This window comes from Agelaius phoeniceus, chromosome 18, assembly GCF_051311805.1.
Source record: "Agelaius phoeniceus isolate bAgePho1 chromosome 18, bAgePho1.hap1, whole genome shotgun sequence".
NCBI lineage: Eukaryota > Metazoa > Chordata > Aves > Passeriformes > Icteridae > Agelaius > Agelaius phoeniceus.
In genome coordinates, this window is record NC_135282.1 from 10,390,598 (window position 1) to 10,413,115 (window position 22,518).

The following is a 22,518-nucleotide window of genomic DNA, read 5'->3' on the forward strand; positions in this document are numbered from 1 at the left end:
TGTTGTGCTATAAACAAAGCTTTAATCCAGGGTTGCTCCAGATAACACAGTTATGTTTTGCAGTCAATAGTCCCCAAAAGAACATTAAGCTTGTATAGAGGCCTGACTAAGATGGTGGCATATTTACAATACATTTCACTGATTTATATGTGCTTTTCCCTCTCCATCCAAGCAATAGATTTTCTTCATCCCTCTCCTAACAGATGCAGCAATGGGGTTTGTTTCAGGCTTTGTTTGGGAGATTAAAACCATCTCAGTATAATCTCTTTTTGTTTTATACACTGAAGGAAGCATTAGAGATGAAAATTGATGCCACAATGGATTTCATTAATCACACCAGGAGGCTTGGTTTGCTGTAGTAGGCACTTCCAGCAGAAGGTGCTCACAATCAGTTTAAATATTAAACGCCCTCCTGTGTTTAAATAGAGATGATCAAATCTGTGCAATCACAGCTCCTCTTGGGACAGGGATTCTTTTAAAAGGGCCAATATTGTCCAAACCATCTCACCTTATGGTCAATCCTTCTTTCCAGCAGTGTAAGCGTCTGTGGAGCTGCAAGGACAAAAGGACTAGAAAAGTCAGTGCCTGGGGGAATTGCTGTGAGATAAAGGAGGTGCCACCTCTGGGTCACCAACGAAAAGAAAATCACAATGGTCATAAGGGCCAACAGTTACCGTGCTGGGACAGGTGCTGGCAGCACGAGGCACCAGTCTGCCCAGTCCTTGGAGAGTAGGTGCTCACACATCAAAAAGCAGCACTGCTGTTAACTGATGCTGCCAAGAACAAGGCCAAGGATCAACAGATCCCCCAAGCTGGGCTGTTGGGGTGTATCCCCACGAAAGGCCAAGTCCCAGTGGCAGATGGCCAGAGGGAAGTTTGCACTCCCACAATTCATGTTCTAACTGTTAGGAATAATCAGCAGCTCTCCAGGGCCCTGGGTCTGACGCCAGGCAGAAGCCAGCCTGCTTGAAACCTGCATCAGTCACCAATTGTCCCAGCCAAAAACACCCTTGGACTGATGTGTTGGGGCTGTTGCATACAGATGAACATGGTCTAAGTGAAGGAAAGGAAAGCAAGCCCCAAGAAAGCAGTGTACAAAGAAAAAAGCTGTGAAACTCATAATTCCTGTCTGCAGAATCTAGGAACCAAAAGCACAAGTTCTCTTTAAAATGTTTTTGTGCCATCACTGTTAAAGCCTTGCTTAAAATTAGAGTATAATCAGAAATTGAGGGAATGGGGTCTTAGCAAAGGTGACAATATACAGGTTTATGCTGCTGTATTCTGCCTCAGCCTCCTTCCTGTACTGGGATCTAAGGAGATTAAAAAAATCAACAAAACCAAAACTGAAACCCCAACCAGTCCTGCCCCCAATAGAGGGAATAGTACTGGGAGCTGAACTGACTACAATTCCCAACGTTCACCGAGGGTACCTTTAGGACAAATGTTACCCGAGAACATGCCAAACAATCTGAAATTGAAAGCAAGCCCCGGTGGCTGTTGGAAGCTGTAGTCAGCTCTCCGGGGTGAACTACTGAGCACAAAGATCCCGAGGGCGGCTCTGGCAACCGAAAGAGCCCCGCTAGAGCTCTGGGGGATCGGGCGGCGAGCGAGGAGAACGCGCTGTGCCCCTCGGGGGTGCCAAATTCCCTCCTGGCACTTCCCCGATGTTTTGGGGGGAGTTTTGGCCTGGGCCTGCGGCAGAAGGGGCGAGACCTGCCCGCGGCAGCCGGGGCCAGCAGGACCCGGTTTCCCCCGCGCCGCCCGGGCCCGGTGTCGCTGGCGGCGGCTGCGCCGGCGGCAGTGGCGGTGGCCGTGGCGGTGGCGATGCGCTGCCGGGGCCCGGCGCCGGGGGGCGGGGGCCGGGGGCGGCGGCGCTCCCCGCCCAGCCGCCGCAGCCGCGGGCCGGGCGCGGGGGGCGCAGCGGAGCGGCGGCGGCGCGCAGGGCCATGTCGGCGCCGTGCCTGCGCCTGCCCGCCGCCGGGTCAGCACCGGCGGAGGCGGACAGCGCCGGCGGCATGGAGCCGCCCGGGGCCGCCGCCCTGGAGCTGGCCCTGGAGGAGGAGCTGGCGCTGCTGGCCGCCGCCGGGGAGCCGCCGGAGCCGCCGCCCGCCGCCGCCGCCCGCGACCCCGAGCTGCTCTCGCTGATCCGGCAGAAGGAGAAGGACCTGGTGCTGGCGGCGCGGCTGGGCAAGGCGCTGCTGGAGCGCAACCAGGACATGAGCCGGCAGTACGAGAGGATGCACAAGGAGCTCACCGACAAGCTGGAGGTGAGGCCCCGCCGCGCTCCGCCCGGCCCCGGCCCCTGCCCCGGCCCGCGGGTTCTCCCCGCGCAGCGCGGCCCCTTCCCCGGCGAGCGCCGGCGGCGGGCGCGGGCCCTGCCGAGCAGCCCACGGGACGCGCTGTGGCCGTGACGGGGAAGAAAGGGTCTGAGCAATGCCTGCGAGGCCTGGGGGAGGCAAAGCTGCCGTTCTTCCCCGATCCCCCCGGCCCAGAGCCGGCGTGCGGGGCCGGGGCCGGGCTGCAGCACCGCGCTCCGGAGGCTCCTGGGGGGCTGTTCTGCCCCAGGACCACCTGGGAGAGATGTGCGCGGCTCATCTCGTCACAGAAATACCTCGGAAGTTAAATTTGCACAGCAGGTACTGAGCTACAGAGCATATGTGACCCTTATGCTTAAGCTGTTGCAGCTAAGGCTTTAGGCATGGCAGGAGATAAGCCCTACTGATACATCGCTGTTAGCCGTTTGCTCTAAAAAATGCCTACAGGTATCTAGAGAGAGCTGTTTGCAAGGAACTCGGGGGGGTTGAGCTATTTATTGATTTTTTAAAGATAAAATAGAGCTATTACAAAGAAAAGGACTTGTGCTAGCAGCTTTTTTTTTTTTTTAACGACTCTCTTGCACAATTCTGAGAGAACCACTATTATTCACTCTTCCTCATAGCTACTCTTGAAATTGTATTTCTTCCAAGAAGTAATACTGCTTAGAAGGCTGAGGAAAGCCTCTCTCACCTTTCTGGAGAGAGTTTGAACAGTGCTGGATTAACATTCACATTTCAAGTCACAGCCCTAGACCTTTCTGCACAGTCCTGCATATTCCTGTATTCCTTCCTCACAGACTTAACATTTCTCAAGTTCAAGAGGATTTGTGAAATTACTGTATGCCCTTTGTTCTCCTGACAAAAATTCCTCTCTCTTATTAAGCTTGTCATTTACCTCAACTGATCCCTTCCTTTTTGCAAGGGAATCTCTCTGCCTTTGCTATTTTAATAAAAAAATAGTGAAGGTGACATTTGCTCAAATTGTTGCTTAGTGGCTCTGTTTATCAGATGAGAATTTCCCAGAGTATTAAAATTTGCCAGAGTGAATGCTTCCAGGTTGATCTTTAAGCAAGAACAGACGTACGTGGTGTTGTGCTGACATGGTTTTCCTTAGGAGTTGGAGTAGAACCTTTCCTACCATTAAAGGAAAAATGCACAAGTTTAGGTACCCAGCGAGCTGCCTCTTAGAGAGTTCAGGAACCTCAAATACCACTCAGCGCTTGCAAAATGTAGAGGTGAAAATGAAAGGGGAGAAGCTATGACTGTATAGTACTTTAAATAACATCTAACATCCCACAAATGTTTACCTCTGCTCTCACAGGCCCATTCAGAAGGTAAGTGAAGAGATTGTAAACACAACTGGCTGTTTACATATTTTCATCCCATTACTATCGCCCTAACTTCCCAGTGGAATAACAGATTGCTATTTTCCAGGCTACCCATTTGAGAGGAGTTAGTGTTATCTACTTTAGGGGCATTTTTTTTTCCATTGTGTTTGGCAAATTTAACCCAGTACTGCTTCACACAAAAAATCAAATTTCAACATTAATCTTCTAAAACACAAGCTTGATAATCCCAGCCTCTGCAGATTAAATCTCGGCCTCCTCCTGTTGCCACTGAAGTGAATAAAATTTCACAATAAGCTTTTTTATTTCAGAGGAGCAGAGAGGAAGGACCCACAGCTGTTCCCTCCTTCCCTGTGCTGAGAACTTTCTGATGGTGACACAAAGCAGTCTCAAATGTCCTTGGTGACAACCTGATATAATGATGTTTAACACTTAAAAGGAGATATTTTGTCCCAATTCACAGTTCAGAATGGGTTACAAGAGCTCAGTGAAGCCTCTCCATTTAACAATAGCTAAGGTCCTGGTCTGCTTGTTGGGTGCTTTGCCTCAAGATTAAATATGTTCTACTTTTGTGGGTTCATTGCTGAGGTACAGCATTCCTGCCATGCACCTATTCTGGCACTTCACAGCCTGAATTTAAATTCATTTCTAATCATGAAATTGAAGTTCTGTAATAAATTCTGATATGTGATCCTAGACAGTTTTATCCTCTCTAAGGGATTAAAACAGTTAATAGTGCTGTTCCTCTGACACAGAGGAGCCTGCTGTGTCCAAGCATTTTACAGTATGAACCCTCTTTTTATCAGCTGGGAAACTCCCCCTTGCTTTCATCTCTTCAGATGAGGACTAGCCCAGCTCAGTTAAGTTGAAGAGAAGCTGTTTTCAGAAGAAAACATCTTCTAGAAAGCAGTTCTGTTTAAAAATCAGTGAGCAGCTGGTGAATGGAGAGACACTCAGGAAACAAGAAACCCCCCTACTGAGGCCAGCAGTTTGCCCTATCAGCACTAGGTGCAGAAATCCCCTCTCCAGACCTGCAGCCCTGCAGGTGCTGGGGTGAGGGCAGGCCAGGAGAGATGGCTGCTGACAGAAGCAGGAGGGACCAGTCAACACATCTCATCTGGGTTCTCCTCCTCTTTGCAACAGCCTCTCTGTGACCCCCTGCTCTGCTCTGGTTTCTCTGTCACAACAGAATAAACTTCATATTCTTCACCTTCTTCTAATGCCAGCCTTTGTGATGGCCATTTATTGGGGCTCTCTGTAGTGATTTTCTTTTCCAGTGAAAAACTAAAGTGCTTTTTAAATGATTGACAAGGCTTATCAGTGGCTTCTAAATCACATTTGGGTGTCTGGGGCACTTCAACTGCAGTGCTGCTTCTCAGCAGGCTGAAGTTCCACTTTCCATTTAGAGAAGGCCCTGGATCTTTCTAAACGTTGCCTAGCAGTGAAAGAGGCAGAGCTATAAAAGACAGAATTTTCAGTGTGCTGCTGAAAGTGAAATTGTGGCTGCTCCAGCCACACTTGGACTACAAACAAGATTTCTTTGCAATGGTTGTCATGGGCCAGGTGCTGGGATCTCATGCCTACCTATTGCACTAAAATATTTATATTTTTGCTTAGCTCTCATTTGCAAGGATGCTCATTCTTTTAGAGCTGAAACATGGGGAAATCCCCTACTATGGACCATTGTTTTTAATCAACTTTCCCTCATATTTAAGGGTTTTTCATGAAAGTCTGAAATTTGCAGAAGGATTTGAAGGCATAAGCAACATGCTGCTACACTGAGCTGGAAGGAGCATAGGAAAGGATTTGGGGATCAGGTGAAGAAAGAGAAAACATGGCATCTGTGTGGCAGAGCAAAAAAAAAGGTGGAAGATTAGCAATACACAGGCCAGAAGCTGGAGAGGTACTGGAGGGTTTTGACATTCAGACCTGCTTGGGAAGGTGACAGGGACCCTGCCAAGGAGGCTGTGTGTCATCAGCAATAGGCACCCAGGGGAAACAGCCCCCTCACAGCCTGTGTTTCTAACAAGCAATAAAAAGCCACTTCACATAAATGCAGTGCAATTTTCTTTTCCACCTAGCAGGTTTATTTTTCCCTCCTATCAGAAGTGCCATGGGAATTGTTCACGAGGGAACAATTCACCTGGGAGAAATAGGCAAGTGCTACCAGTGTTTGGCCCAGTGGGTTTCTGTTCTTTTCTAAGACACATTCCCTAAAGACTGGGGAATCTGATAGAGAGTATCAGGAGAATATTCTGGGGATCAGAGGACAACCAACAAGGAGAGGACTCCCATTTTTCAGGTTTCCCTGCTGATCCTGGGACATGCCCATGTCCCCAATCTGTGACTGTTCTGAAAGTAAATGTGTGTCTTCAGCCACCAAGGGAAATTCAAACTCAGGGTTTTGGAGCAGGGATTCTTTCAAATGGGCACAACATAAATCTGCTTTGACCTGATTTGCAGCTCTGTTTCAATCAAGCCCTCATTTAACTGAGCCTGTAAAACATGCAAAAGTTTCACCAGATTGGTGCTGTCCCTCATTTTCCAGCCAATCCAAAGCCAAGCAGAGTCTCCAGAACTGAGAGTGGTTTCTAAGAAACCTGAACCCAGAACATGGACATACATAATGTCTATAGCAACCAGTTCATTGCATCCATTGCCATTCCAGAGCAGGCTGCATCAAACAATGGAGTTACTGTGCACTATCAAACTCTCAGACAACTAATTAGGTCAGGAATAGAAGAAGCAAATGGATAGATGATTCAACTGTTGTTCATGAGACCCATATGACAACAAGGATGCCTCATCTACATTCCTCACCAACAGTAAGGGTATATAGTTTGTGTATTTTGACTATAAAGGCAATTTTTAAAAAATTATGCCACTGACCACTGAAATATTGCTTTGGAGTTAAGCTGGGCTCTGCTAAATCAATTGCTCTGTCTGGCCTATATATCTCGCCTATTGACATGCAGCCTACTTCACTCTTTTGGCAGTTATTTCAGTAAAAATTCAATGTGCTGAACTCCAGTGGCCAAGGACAGGCCAATTGCTGGAAATGGAAATTGGCTTTAGTGCCAGTGACCTGCCCTGATGTGGAATTGTTATCTCCATGGCATTGTCACGCTCCAGCACCGTCCTCTTTCCTGCATGAGGTTTTAGCCCAAGCATAGAGGAGGAAAAGGAGACATTCACCTTTTTTCCCTCCCTTCCTAACCCCTTCTCCCCCATCATGTAGCACCTGGAGCAAGAGAAGCACGAGCTGCGGCGGCGATTTGAGAACAAGGAGGGCGAGTGGGAAGGAAGGGTGTCAGAGCTGGAGAGCGACGTGAAGCAGCTGCAGGACGAGCTGGAGAAGCAGCAGGTCCACCTGCGCGAGGCCGACCGCGAGAAGACGCGCGCTGTCCAGGAACTCTCCGAGCAGAACCAAAGACTCCTGGACCAGCTCAGCAGGGTGAGTCAGCTGGGTGGCACAGCTGGGCACGGGACAGCTGCCATCCCCCTCTGGGGCACAGGAGTGGGGAATCTCCAGCTTCCAGGGAAACAAAGGGTTCTGCCTTTGGTTATGTTACACATGCTGCCTTTAAACTGATTTTACACCTCCAAGGAGTGATGCATTTCTTTGGCAAAAGAGTTGTGTTTCTGGGTTGAGTGGTCATTTACTGCATAGTTATCTCTCTCAACTGTTTTTGTATCAAGAACTGATGTAGAAAATCTGTTTCTAATTTACTAATAGGCTGAACAAATTTAGCATGCAAGAAGAAGGCTAATCTGCAACAGTGGGGCGAAAGGCTTTTTGCAGGCCTCCCTTTTTTGAGATACATTGGCTGTAATGTTGTAGAATTGAACATACCATGTCATTCTCAGATGGTGTGTCACTACAGATAACTTTGCCATGGTTAGATGTGTGAGAACCTACTGAAATTCCTTGGAATGCCATGTTTCATCAAAGAGCTTAACTTGCCTCTGAATGAAAGAGGATTTATAGTGAGGCTGCTACAAATCAGCCTAATTGACTGAATACTTGCAGCATGAGTTTCTTTCTGACAGCAAAAGACTTAACAGTTTCTGCCTCCTTCTCACAGAAGTTAACCTGTCTTCTGGAATTAAGAGCCTTGATTTTTTTCCTCCCCACTGGACAGTTAGTACAAACCATAATTTTAATGCTTGAGAACACAGTTACTCCAGCAGACGAAAGCATTTGCTTGTTAGCAGTTGCTTATTCCCAAAATAGCATAGAACAAAAACACACAGATTCAGGCTGAAGAGGCCCACCTCATGCTCTAAGAACCTCTCTCAGACTAAATTCTGTCAGAGCTGGGTCTCTGAGGCTGACACAGGAATTTTGCTTATGGAAGAGTGAACACCTCAACCACAACAGTAGGATCAGAGGACTCTGAAGAGGGTCAGATGTGCAGGCCTTCACTCAAGCTGTGTATGCAGTTGTTCTGTGCCTCTGGAGGTGAGAGGAGCTAGTGTTGGGTATGACACTCTGTACTGACACTTGAGGAAATCACTCCTTATTCCACTGTAGATTTTCTTGTCAAGAATTTAAAAAGTCACTTATTCCAATTTGGTTAACTTAAAAAAAAAAAAAAAAGAGGAAAAAAACCCCAAAAAGACCTGATCTTCCTTAGCTCAGGAATGCTGCTAAGTTTATTCATGTTCTTAAAGTAATGTGTCCCAAGTGAGCTACAGATCTTTCACCTTTTCTCTGGACAGAGCTTATTCCACATACACTATGGATGAGGGTTTCCACCCAAGATTGCACAAGCCCTGTGTTGTGTCAGGTTTCCTATCCAGGGCTAATAAGTTGGCTCCTTCTGTGTATGTATGATTTCTGTCACTGGCTGGGGAATGTAAGATTTGTTATTGTCCCAGCATAAGCATAAACTGGAAGAACATACTGGAAGGTGGGAGAGGCAAACCAGACAGCTTTTTTTGGGCTTTTAAAACAGATGGGATTATCCTCACGTGATACTTGTGCTAGAGGAACCTCTCACAGCCAGATGCTGAGAGATCCACTCCACAAAGCCTTGTCAGAGGAACCACCAAGTTTACCAGCATGTGGTGTCCAAGCATGGGTTTTGTTCCCTTAACTCCCTGTTAGTGCCAGAAATGGTCTTCATTGACCCACTTCAGAACTGCCATATTCAAAAATGCTGAGTATTGCTGCTGCCCTTCCCATTGCAGCCCAGCCCTGCTCCCAGCCTGGAGGACAGTTTTTCTCCAATGCAGATAAGCTCTGATAGAGACAGAGCTGATGTTTGCCGAGGCACGATTCAGTGCTCATTGAGTTTGTCACCTGGCCAAAACTTGCCAGTAACTCAAACACAGCAGTGAGTATAGCAAGGGGGTAAACAGTCTTCCCACAGTCAGGAAAACCTGGACAAATTGAAAGAGAGTATGGAACAATCTGTTGTCATTCTCAGGGCTTTAGCTGAGGCTTTTTAAAATCTTAGCATTATATTAGCTGCTTAATATTCCATATTTGCTGCTCCATAGTGTATTTACAGTCTCATGTGTCTGGTCTCTTATTCTGAAGAGGTTACACATGTAATAATCCCTGAGGCAGTGGCACTGCCTGAACCCTGCACCCGTGTAGTTCTGGCTCCTGTTACCACTTAGGCTTCCAATTAATAAAAAGGACAAATAAGGGTTGCATGGATGTGCTTGCCATAGGCTGGAGTCTCTCCTGGGATCATGAACTGAGCACTGAGGAGGAAAAGCCCCACAAAGAGATGCTGTTACAGTTTCTGTGATGTTTAAGGCGTTGCTGCTATCATCCTTGTGTTCCTGGTTCTGCATTTGTGTCACCGCGGGTTGTTTGGGAGCAGAGGGTCATGAGAAGTCTGGGACAAGGTGATGAAAGCCTTATTCAGAGCCTCAAGTCTGCCCCATCCTGCTTCACTCAGGACACAAAGACAGGCTTCTCTCTGGTAGTCGTTCTACACTAGAAGCTCCTCAAATTTGAATTTCTACAGTTTTTAGCATTAACACCTCGTGGCCCCACTTAACAACACTTGATCATGTCACTCCTGGAGAAGGTATCCCCTTGGCATGAGGCTCTGTGTGTTAAATGACAGTCAGCCTCAGGAGCTGCCAGCCCACATGGTCCTGCTTGTTTCTTCTGGATTCCCTGGGCTTCAGCCTCTTTTATCTCAAAGCAGGGCAGCAGCCACCATCTCCTCCATCCTGCCCCTCCTCCTTCCTGCTGCTGCCACACTTTCACCAACTAATTAGTCCTTAGGACATTTTTTAAACTCTGCCTTCCCCAGAGATGAAAAGCCAACACATACTCACTTTGTCTAAACCTGGCACTAATGCCAACCAACCAAGCACACACACCCACACAAGGACAGCAAGGGGACCTGGAAAGCTCTGTCTTGCAATTATTGCCTGGGACTGAAAAAATCCATCATCAGTTCCAGCAAAGACTGATAAGGAAAACTCAAGGATAGGAATTTTAAGTCTGTTCTAGTATCTAAAAATTAGCCTCTTGCCTCTGTCACCAAGAGGCTAAAATAAGGTCCTTAAAAAGTTTTGAGGACTTCCAATGAGGTGGTGATATAGGAGAACTTTAAATATCTAATAATAGTAAGTAGGCTATAAGGAACTTTGCCTCCTCTTGAAATACAGCCTTTGGTTCTCTGCTTTTAGCAGAACAAAGATACTGCCTGAGGTTAGAGCAGCATTAAACCTTGGGGAAAATTTGGTTGGCTGGACTGGGAGCACATGATGAAAGACATGATTGAAATGCCAAAGAGCAAGTTTAAGACCTCCACAGTATTTTTTAATTTGCTACATGATGATTAAAATCCCTTCTGCACATTGCTTTGATTTCCCTCCCCCTGCCTCAGCACAGCAAAGGGTGCAGGAGCTCTCAGCAGTGTGTCCACACCAAGCTAAATGCCAAGTTTACCAAGGAGAACTGAAGAGCTCCTCATGAGCAGTGTGCCAGGGTACAAACCACTCACCAGAACTGCTCAGAGCTAAAGTATGAGGCAAAGAACAGTTCTGCTGAGAAAGTCAAGGCTTGGGAATTATTACATGTTCTGTTTCCAGCTCCTTCAGTGTCTCCCATCTGTTTCAGTTCCCCACGAGGATAAAAAAAGAAAAAGAAAAAAGAAAAACACAAAACCCACAATCCTATGCCTTCTGTCCTTTTATGGAGGAGTGTGTATAGGGAAAGGTCTCCTCTTACATGTGCCCACAGCAGGTAGCACAGCAAGAGTCCTGTCCCCACCTTTGGGCTTCTAGGAGTTACTAATACAAATAATAATAACAACCAGTCATCTTCCTATAATGAGACAACATATTACTACTTTGTCAGGAAGTGAATGAGAAAAGACTTCCACGCTGTTTCTGAGTGCCTTCACCAGATGGCTTTCCCACACATTTCCTGCTCCCCAGCTCTGGCTCCTGGAGCTGTTTGCTGCGTGAAGCTTGGGCGAGGCTCATCCTGCCCGGTTCAGCTGGGCTTCTTTTATGGTTCGTGGAGCACCGGGAGCGATTTCACAATGGCAGGCTCAGGTAGTTTTTGCAATGCAAATCTGTTTCCCGGGGCAGTGGCAGAGTGTCATCTTGCACTGCTGAAACAGCTCCTTGTGTGTAGAGGGGAATGCTGGGCTGCTGTGGCATCCCTCAGAGGGGCCCTCAATCACCAACTCCTTAGATTCACTCAGCATCTAGAGCCAGCATGCTGCTACAAAGAATGAGGTGTTTCAGTCAATCCCTCTGCTACAAGAACAGGAGCAGCCAGCCCACAATTCTCCAAAGGAGGTATTATTTACTAACCACAAAACCCTCCTTTCAGTAATATTTCAGTTGAAGTTTCTCACTTCATGCTCTAACATGCAGCATGTTAGAGAACTGGCAGGCACTGCCTAGCTTTGCTTTGAAAGAAACAGGTTTTTATTTAAGAACAAGCTAACCATAATGTGTTCTCCTTTCCAAATTACTTGTATTTTAAATACATCCTTTTATGGTCAAGAACACACAGGAGAGGCAGATCTGTTGTCAGTTACTTATTTGAAGAGATTTTTCTGAATGGTTGTTGCTGGGTCTATCAGCATAGGAACAATGTTGGGTTTAAGAAATTCAGATTATTCACTGAAAAAGCAAGTTATTGGAAGAAGTGTGCTGGGCAAGATGCACTGCTTTTGCCATGCCAGAGATCTGTAGTAATTACACTATGAATTATGTCTTTAATTCCTTATTTTATCTATACAGGTGCTTAATGCAAGTCTTGTTTATTAAGTAGTCTCCAGTAGCCCAGCAGGGTCTATTGAGAGCTCCATCCTTAGCACAGAGGCAAGCCAGGCTGAATTTAAGTCCTGCTTCAGGGGGTTTATTTTTAACTAGACAAAGATCCTGAGTGAACCTGGGCTAAAGAAGAGTTTCTTTTACTATCCCTACATTTCAAGGTGCAGATCAACCACTACGCTGAATTCTTTTCCATAAAAACTCTTCAGTTTTTGCTCTTCAAAGTGTTTACTGGACCTATTCAGTGAGTAGCTTATTAGCAAGCAAGCACAGAGTCCTGAGTAGCAAATTTTCACCTGCATCACCATTGAGCAGTCCAAATTCAATGGAAGGGGAGATTGCAGGAAAAAGGGCAGCACTGCTTCCTGTTGAAGGGGCTGAAGGACCTGCTTGTCATGGCAGCTGTGGTGGGGCTGCTCATTCCTTGGGGGAAGGCAGACAGCCCTCCAGCACTGTTTTGTGCCTGCCATAAGTCACACACTCGTGTCACACATGCTGAGGTGAGAGGAAACAGACACCAGCACCAGACAGAGCCAAACACTGATTCCAGTGAACCTCCCAGTAACCTCATTGCCAGCTCCCCACCCCTCTGGAGCATCAGCAGATCCTCACGCCACATAGCCAGATCCCTGATCACCCAGGGAATACTAATGAGAAAGGCTCCTTCTCTCCAGTTGCTTCTCCTCTAGCAGAGAGCACTTGTTAATAATTCAGCTTCGTGCCACATCAGGCCTGGAGTGCTGAGGCTTTCCATGCTGAGGCTGTGAATATAGGACGTGACTGCAGCTGCCTGTTCTCGCCTGCAGAGTCCTTCAATGAAATGATTCAGTGCCCTAGAAGGTAATGGAGAAACACCTTGAGGTCACTGCTGAGTGGCACTTATCCTTCTGGGAGAACAAGGACAGAGGCTTAACCCTCTGCTGAGAGTCAGTCCAAGCCTGCAGCACCCATTAACCCCGTTTTAGAACACACAGAGCTTTGGGACCCAACAGGAACAGGGCCATCCAGACATCAAGGAATAAATACAGGAAGTGCCAAAGTAATTTCAGCAAACATGAGGGGGAGCACCCCTACAGAATTCGCTCAAGGATTTTGCACACACTCATTTTGTGAAAGATTTTTACCATTGAGTCCTTTGGCTGATGAGCACTTATGGAATGGGCAGAAAGAGAATGGGCTGTATTGGTAGGACAAGGGGGAATGGGGACAAATTAAAAGGGAAATTTAGGTTAAGTATTAGAAAGAAATTCTCTCCTGTGAGGGTGCTGAGACACTGGAGCAGGTTGCCCAGGGAGGTTGTGGCTGTCCCAACCCTGGCAATGCTCAAAACCAGGTTGGACAGGGCTTGGAACAGCCTGGTCTAGTGGGAAAATTCCCTGCCTGTGGCAGGGGGAATTAGGACTAGATGATCTGTAAGGTCCATTCCCATCCCTTAACATTTCATGCTTCTATGAAAGCTGTGCATGGACTAAAACAGGGGCTCATGAATAGCAAAGCCCTCCTTAGGAAAAGGATTAAACTACTATTTAGATTAGAAAAAAATGTTACTGCTAAGGCAGTGGAACTACACAAGTCGCTGCTCCTGGGCAAAAGGATGGCATCCCTGGGTCCCAGGGGCTGGGTGGGACCCTCATCCTCCTCTGGGGCAGCAGAGCATCCCCTCTGTCCCCGAGGACCCCTCGCCGGTTGCTGGATGACAGCACAGCGTGTCCCGGCTGCTGATGTCGCCGTGGCAACCGGGTGTGATTTCTCTGCCTGTAACGCCACGACAGTCAGGGACACGCAGGGAGACGCACTTGTGACGTCCGAGGCGGGCGGGCGGGCGGTGGCCGCGGCCCGGCTGCCACCCCCGTGGGCTCGGCTCGCTGCCGGGACGTGTTCCCGCGGCGCCTCTGCATCCCCCGCGGGCCCCTCCCCACCTTCCCTCCTCTGCTCACGGCGATTTCCCCCCCAACATCGCCTGGAGCTGTACCAGCCCAAGGCAGCCTGTTGTCTGTACCATCCACAGTGAGCTCCCGAGACTGCTGGGACAGGCAAACATTTCATATCCTGCGTGAAAAGAGCCCCTTGTGAGCAGATCAGTGAGTGAGCCCAGGTGACCCTGCTGGGGATTTGGCACAGAGCATCTCCCGGGAAACGATTGTCTGCCCGAGCCACTGAGCCTGCGGGCTGTGCACGGCTCATCTCCCACCCTCCGAGGCTGTCGTGCCTGGATGAGGCAGCAGAGGCTGCCCGGGGAGCCGTCACAGAGCCACTCCTCCTGTCCCACCATCCCCCCTTCCACCGAGCAGCACATCTGCAGGAAGAGTGGACAAATACACGTTGGTGTAAAGCCCTTGGTAGTCAGCCATACATTGTTCTTCCCTGCACTTCAGCTGAGCCCTCTCATAGTCCAGCTTTCTGCTGGCAAGTGGTCCTAGGAGAGATTTCAAAAGTTCATGCAGGGCTTCTGTCTTGAGACATCAGCAGCACCACTAATCTGTGAACATCTGAAAGCCAGAATCCAACATAAAACTGAAGCTGAATTTGTTCTGGAGTAAGAAGATAAAATTCTGAATGAGTCCTTTCCTCCCCTCTTCTACTGCACTAAACATTTTGAGTGGCTATTTTGTTTACATCCAGGTTGTTTATTGGAATTGTTTTATACAGCAGCTCAGAGGTATGAACACATGGGCAGAAGAAATTTTTTCAAAATATTTCTGCTTATTCACACTTGCTGTAAACACTTCCTCCAGGAGATTCTAGAAAGTAGGACACAGAAGGTGTTTGTATCCAGCCACTGCATTACTAGCTAGAACCAAACATGATTGAAGGCTTTGCAAATAGCTACATAAGAAAAAACCAATTAAAAGCATTTGATCTTTAAAGACCCATTCTGGGTTATAAAGTTTACACACCTTATAATGAAAGTCTTCTTTTTTCAAGCAGAAAAAAAGAAGACTTGCTTTTTTCTAAATGCAATTTAGTAGACAATAGCTCAAGAGGGAAGTCTCTTCTACACTGAGAGGGTTTTGCCAGCTGTATTGAGTGCTCTGATTACCCATGAAATCAGAGGCCTCTTGCAAAACAGCCAAGAGCTTAACCAACATTTTGTTTAGAATGGCATTTAACAGAACCCAGTTTATTTTGAGCAGAGATACAGGATCAGGAAGATGCTGTTGTTGACTTCTGGTGGCCACGATGCAATACAGAGCTGGCTCATGCTTGGCAGCACCACCACAGGGATGGGAAATGCCACCTCAGACAGGGACACAACAGGATCCAGAGGCAGGAGTACCACAGAAAACAACTGACATAAGTCAAGGGACCTGCATGTCAGAGCAACTGGAGTAAAAGGCTGCTCATAAGCAGCCCAAGGAAGCATTTAATTTGGAGGAGATACAGGCTGGCCTCACAACCTCAGTAGTTATCCTTCTGCAGAGGCTCAGTTCTGTAGATGCCAAGTCCTCCAACAGATTTCCATCATGGATGGGATCCCTGTCAGTGTTTGAAGGGGGACTGCTGAGGTCAGAAGTGTTGGGAACAATTCCATTAACTGTTCTCTTCCTCTCCTAACTATTCTTGCCTAGAAGGTTCTGCTGTTGAAGCATGGAAAGAACATTTTTAAACTGAGGGACTGCTTGGATAGTTTCAGCTGGGTTATGACTCTACCAAGATTAGCACAGTAATGCAGATGTGTCATAGCTGCAGAGCTTTCACAGAACAGTTACACGACCTGCTGATGTTTGGGTAACTAAAGCATCCAGCTCATTGGATTTGCCCTTTAAATGGAATCCTTCAGTTCCTTTGCAGTTCAGTGCACCAAGATAACAAAATTTAACCTTGTGATTGCTTTGTTCTCTACATCCTTTAAAGTCTGTTCCTGAATCCACTTCCAGGCTTGGCACAGTTTTGTAGTGACAGGGGTGCTCTTAGAAAGCTGTTCCATTTGGCAACTATTTTGCCTGAGCTGTTCCTGGTTACTTGTTGAACAAAGCACCATTGTACTTGGCTGTCTACAAGCTCAAATCCAGGAAAATGGAACTGTTCTACAATTCAGGTGTAGATTTTTCACTCACACTAGGACCATTAGACAGGTACAAATGTCAAGACTTGCTGTAGGGAAGGGTCTGTATTTATAGAAAAGATCCATAGTCCCATTTGCTTTTGCAGGTGAAATGTTTCAGGACAAAAACACCCACAAATTTCAAGAGAAGGCCTTTTGGAGAAGTACCTAAAGAGCTCTCCATTGTTTCTTTACTTGGTTAGCAAGGGATTGGCATAAATTCTATTGGAACACCAGGAAACTGAGGCACTGACAGACTTTTCAATGAAAACCAATAAACAAGACCCAAGTAAATGAAAAATCTCCACTTAGGGAGCGTAGTCAAGAGTTTGAGCTTCTCTTGATCTTATAGAATGGGGGTGAATTGGGGTGGGGTTTGTTGTTTGTTTTCAAGATGTGGAATAGGAATTTAGTGCTCTGTGTCCCACACTGACAGCATGACAGGGTAAGGCTAGTGCTCAGACATTACTCCTTGACCAAGTATAAGCTTTCTTTATTCTCCATGTCCCTTACATAAATGGTCATGTGTATAAATTGCAGGATAAAAATTAGACTGATATTTAAAAAACCAAAAAAAAAACAGCTGTAAGTTGGGCTGAGTAGAAGAGATGGTCCAGAAACTCTACAAGGTCTCCATCAAAAAGGAAACTTTTGGGAAGTGGCCAAGCAGACACCAGTCAGGGAGGGCTGGCCAATTTCTGCACTGATACGAGAAGAACCAGGCAAAGTTAAGTCTGAAAGAGACCTTCTGAGGTTTCCCTTTTATGCAGGCAAGAGTTTGACTAACATCAGGTCATGTCTTCTTGCTATTCCTGAATACTAAAGAATGAGGCAGAGAAACCTGAGGGAATGCTCACAAGGAATGTGTGATCTCAAAGGCTTTGGAACTGACTTGCATTGTAACTCTACATGGACATAAAGTAATGAAAGGGTGAAAACAGATGTAAACAGGCCATTGTTCAAAATGCTTGAATAGACTCAGATTTTGTGGGAGTCATACTTTCAACAGATTTATGTTTAGAAGCCAAATGAGAAAGCCTGGAATGACCACGTTTGTTTAAAAGAGATCGTTGGTAGAATGTAGCAGTGTGATATTTGTCTAAATAACATCTATTGATCAGCTATGAAGTTGCACAGGGATTTGCCAGCTCTAACTATTCCTGTAGGTTTGCCTCTATTACAGAAAGATTTATTTCCCTAGGCTTTCCTGGATGTTGTACTTCACTTTCTGCACAAATTCTCCCTAAATGTTGTGCTGCTTAGCCTTTATTTCACTCTCCACTTTAGCACAAGGGACCAGACTCTTAGTGAAGTCTAACTCATAAATATTTAAAGCTTTAAGGGGTACAGGCAAATGCTTATAAAATTGATGATTTCATTAATGCCACCTCTTCCTGGGGCCTTCCTGTGCCTGAGGCACTGCTGCCATGGGCACAGGCCCTCACCCTGCAGAGCTGCAGACAAGGAGGGGTATAAGGCTAGGGCTTGCTTTATCAGCAGAAGCTGCAATAAACCAGTTCAGGCATTATCCAATCCAGCAGCTCAGTTAATCTCTGCTTACCCAGATTAACTCTGGCATCACGAGACACAACCCATCAGCTGCAGGCTGGCTCTCAGCATCTCCCTCCTTTCAAAGGAGTTCTTTGCATCAGGCATTCAAAACTTGGGAAATTCCTTCTGTCTTCCCATCCTTCTTAATTCTCCATCAAGAGACAGTATCAGAGACTAAGAAGGTCAGAGTGGAGGAGAGGGAAGGAGACAGGCAGCTTTCTCCCTGACTGCATGTCACTGCCTCACCTCAGCACAGGAAGGGAAGATTTGCCCAATGTGGGAAAGCTCCAAATCACACAATTTTAGTGCTCCTGGTCCCAGACATGGGCCTCCTCCAACAATCTCTGACCCTTTTCATGGCCATGGAACACCCTGCCAAGGAAATATTTTGCTGTGTGAAACCAACAGTGCAGAAGCCTTTCCAAGCATGAACTTGTTCAAATGAAGGTATTAGTTCTCTGGTTTATTTAATCTCCCTAAGCAGAGCTATAAGGCACCCCAGGTCAGGGAAAGTGGCATAATTGCCCAAAATGCCTGTCTAGACCCACATACCGAGTAGGCCATGATGCTAACCCTGCCCACAGCTCAGTGAATGTGACACAAGCACCCAGAGCCAGTGTCTGTGGTGCAGCTGGGCTCACCCTGCAGGGGGGAGGAATGAGCTGGCTGGCTGTAAAGCCATCAACAAAGCCCACACACCTCCATGCCTGTGAGTACCTGCACACCTCCACTCTCCCCTCCCCTCACACCCCTTGGCCTGAGGCACCTGTGAGTATTTCAGGTATGTGGAGTGGACAGTTCTCATTAAGCCTCTGTCAGACTGAAATGACTTCTTTACGTTGTTTATCCTTGTGTATGCTCTGCTGATGCCACAGAGTGCAGGTGGCTGGACAGGGAACTCACAGCACTGCAAAAGCCTTGTCTGCCCCTCCCCTTGAAGCCTTGGAGTGACTTTCTAGAACCAGAGGCTGGACAAGATTAAGAGAATAACAGCAGGTATTTCTTAAAGGCCTTCAATAGATACACCTTGGGCAGTCAGAAGCCTCCCAGAGGCTACACCCAAGATGGATGATGGTCACAAGTTTTTCACACAAAGTTTGGTCCATTTGCATATCAGGGTTCAGGTTGAGGTAATGAAGTAATTTACCCCCAGTTTGCTCCCCCCCAATTCACTTTTGTTGGTACTTTTCGGGTCCTGAGGCTGTAGGGTGTCCTTGAGTTTTAGGCTTACAGGAATTGATTTGTCTGATGCAAAATATGAAGACAGTAGTTAATACTTTATATGGAGTTTAGAGTTATGCACTAATGCAGTACAGGATTTGAAAAATATAAAGGCTAAAATCTTAAGGCATCACCCACAGCACTACATGAGGCCACCATAGGATAAAAGGAAAAAATCAAGGCCAAGCTGCTGCTGCTTTAATTTCTCTGGGACATTTTTTGCATGTGTACCAGTCCTCCATATTCATCACAGAAGAGGTAGTACTTCAAAGGCACTCAGATAATCACTTCTTGGTGCATTCCACCAGCATCGTTAGGCAAATGTCCATAAATACCCTTCTCACATATCTTGTTTCACTCAGATTATCCTTGTCTCCTTGGCAACTGTCAGATGATGTATAATGCTGGCAGGGATTAGCCCCAGTGAGCCTCATAACCCTCGTGTAAATTCACACTCTGTGAAGGGACCTGGCCAAAACACTCCTTTCCTGGTAATGTTTAATTGTTGCCATAAACAATATTAAATCCTAAACCCTTTCAGCAAACCTGAGTAAGGGTGAAAATCAATAGAGAGCTTTTTAACTGGTAGTATTTGTCTTGTCCTCTAAATAAATAAGTTTGAGACATGGATATACTTGGTGTTTCACAGCTTGACATGTGAAGCTGTATTTTGAATCAGTGCTTGAGAGAACACTTGTGCTGAAAACTCAGCTCTAATATCTTTATCTCCTTGTCCCTTGTTGTCAGTGGGATCACACTGGGAAATTCCAAATCCCTGCAAGAGCTTAACAAAATTATGCTTCACTTTAACCTGTTAATTTCTGAAAACGATCCAGGGTTCAGGCCATCACTTGGTGTGCACACACTGTCTGACATGGGTTGTACTCACACTTTCTCTGAGCAAGCAGCTCTGGGTTGCACCCTCGTGCCCCACTGCTCAGGCAGACATGACCAAAGCATCAAGTCAGGGAGCTTCCACACATGCTCCACTTGCATGAAGCTTTTCTCTCCTCCACCTGGTGTGTGGGTCTGCTGGGGAAGAATTTCCTTGTCTCATGTGGCATCCTGGGCACCCAAAGCCAGCTTTTGCCATGTGTGGCACTGACGTGAGACCTCCACATAGGAGATGCAGAGAGTGCCTGTGCATGGAGCTGAGCAGCCCTGCCATTACATAGAAGTGTTAAGAGTTGAAGATCTAAGTGATAAAAGCCTATCTGTGCTGCAGTAGTGACATGATTAAACCACTTGTTCCTTCTTCAGTCCACTCTGTTCTTTATAACTTTCCAAAGTGGGGATATCTGCTCGAATTCAACAGAACAACAAAAAATATCTTTAAGCAGAGCCAAGGAAAGGAGGCTGAAATCAGCACCAGCCTCAGGAACAAAACCAAATCCAGACATACTGCAGCAGAAATAATAGTATTTCTGTAATTGAGCAAATAAATCTCTGGCACAGCATTGTGTCTAAAAATGAATTCAACAATGTGCCATGGCTGATATCTCTTAGACTAATCAACTAGAGAGAGCTGAGAGAGGAGGGGGGAAAACTTTCCAGGAGGTAGGTCACCAAACAGCCAAGCCAAGGTGTGATGGGGCAGCCAGTGACAGGCAGAAGAAAACCCAGGTCCTGGCACAGGCTGGTGAGCAGTGATGCAGCCTGATTTTTTTGCATGCTCATGTGGACCTGTTTGCTCCCCAGCCATCTGCCAGCACCAGCACACACCTCACTGCATGCAAGACTTGCACGGAGGGAGGAAAGGGATCAGTGGCTTAAGGCAGGTGATTTTTAGCACTGATAGGATGAAAGCCCTCCTAGCTCACTCACATGTCTGTGTACTGGCAGAAGCTCTAAGCAGCACCATTTTAGACACTCCAGCACACAGCAGGGGCTCAGGAGATTTAGTGCTGCTACCATTGGCTTGTGCACATACAGAAATTCAGCTACAGCAGCAGGAGTAATAAAAACTGCTGAGAGCTGAATACCACAGTCTCCTCTGTCACTGGTCACATTACTCTTGATTTCAGGCAGCTAGAGGAAGAGAAAGTTAATCATTTATGTGCAGCAAAGCTAGGGAAGATCCCAGTTTAAAATCCTGCTGTAGTAGCAGAAGAGATGGAGTAGATCAGCCCACGATTAAGTGCAGGAGAATCCACACACACTCAGGCAAGGCAGCCCTCTCTGCTGAAGATAAAGGGATAAATGAACATACCTGGAAAGCAACTAAGGTTGCCACAGGTAAAGTATGAGCATGTTCAAACAGAGCTTTGAAAATTAAGCACGTTCCCAACAGTAACTTGTCAGGGAGACTCTGAAGCTGAAGAACAGCCACTGCCACACCACTTTTGTTGTCCTTTTCTTGTTGCACTTTACAGCTGGTCTCCATTCCCTTTTTTGGCCCTAGGTAGGGTCAAAAGGCACATGCACAGGGTACATGTCATTGGTACTGACTTCTGCTTAAAAGCACCAAAGCCAAAAGCAACAATATTTTCCCTAAAGGGCAGCTGTAGGGAAACTCTCCTTGTTTATAAACTCTGCCCCTCCAAGACAAATCACTGAGGGTGAACAGGAAGTTTTGGTGAAGGAGAGAAGCATGCTTCTTACCAGCCAAAGCCTCAGCTGTGAAACCTTCACAGAGAAAAGAGATCTTTTCTCAGCATCAAACACAGGACAGGCTGCTAATTCTGTCTGTGCAGTGTTTACCAGCCTAAGACCTTGACCAGTGCTTACAGGTTTGCAGGCAGCCCCACACCAGGGCTGTGGGTCAGTCCCAGACCTGCCTGGCACCTGCTCCAGCTCAGCCCAGGCTTGCTGAGAGCTGGCTGTGTCTGCATGGAGTCAGTTGTCAAAAAGCAGCAGCCTCTGTGCCAAAAAAACACAGCTTCAGTGACTCTTATCCTTCTAAGCAGCATCTTAGACAGTGCAGGAAAGGGCTTTCACTTGAATGACACCTGACCTGGATTTGCAAAACCTTGGCTACAGGTACAAGTCTGAGTCTAACATATTTGTGCCAAACTGGCTGCCCACAGCCAAGCACGGCTTTTGTAACATTTTCAGTGGACTCTCTCCCAGGCAGTTACTCTAACAGAGCTGCTGGGATGTTGCTGCAGCAGGTTTTTCTTCCTCTAATAACACTGCACTTCTTTTCTATATGAATACATGAAGGGTTGGTGACTGAGGCATCTTCCCCCATACAGGACCATCCATACTTTACCTTTAGTGATACTCACATACACTAAACCCTGAAACTCATACAGAGAGGGGCTCTTTCCAGTCCCTGATAATGATTCCCCTGCATGTGTATGGTTTGGCAGAGTATAGTATCCTTTATATGCCATCCCACAGCATGTGTTGCACCCACCTCGTTTTTCAGCTACGTTTCCTCTCCACATCTACTTGATTTTTTATTTCCAAGCACAGCCTGTTGTAGGACTTAAAGTACCAAAATGCCAGCAAGTTTGCCAAAAGCTGTTATTTCAATAAAATTCATGCAAGAGCTTTTTAAAAGCAAGATTGTAGGAGGACAAAGCTGCAAGGAGAGATCCAAAATCCAGACCCTCCCCTCATCCAGACACTGGCCACAGCTACAGCCATGCAGTCTCTCCAGAGAGAGACACACGCATAAGATCATTATCACATGAATAAGATCTGGCCACTTGGAGAAGTACTGAGAAGCTTCCCAAAAGCTGGGTTACAAGTGTGGTTTGGAAAATATGTCTTCAGCTTTGAATACACCTGCTGTGAATTTATGCTCTGGCTCACACTAGAAATTACTATT

At 46.7% G+C, this 22,518-nt stretch overlaps 1 protein-coding gene across 3 annotated transcripts in view; it reads left to right on the forward strand.

The window, feature by feature from the left end:
- The first annotated feature begins 1,868 nt into the window (after window positions 1–1,868).
- The window catches only part of BICDL1 (BICD family like cargo adaptor 1), a 49,694-nt gene continuing 29,044 nt past the window's right edge, over window positions 1,869–22,518 (forward strand). The window contains exons 1-2 of one of the 3 annotated variants that reach the window (XM_054645553.2): window positions 1,869–2,267; window positions 6,900–7,115. In XM_054645553.2, the coding sequence (XP_054501528.1) occupies window positions 1,947–2,267; window positions 6,900–7,115 (537 nt within the window). In that variant the 5' untranslated portion in view covers window positions 1,869–1,946. The remainder of the gene's footprint in view (window positions 2,268–6,899; window positions 7,116–22,518) is intronic. The other 2 variants (XM_077188059.1, XR_013184687.1) reach the window with 2 other exon arrangements.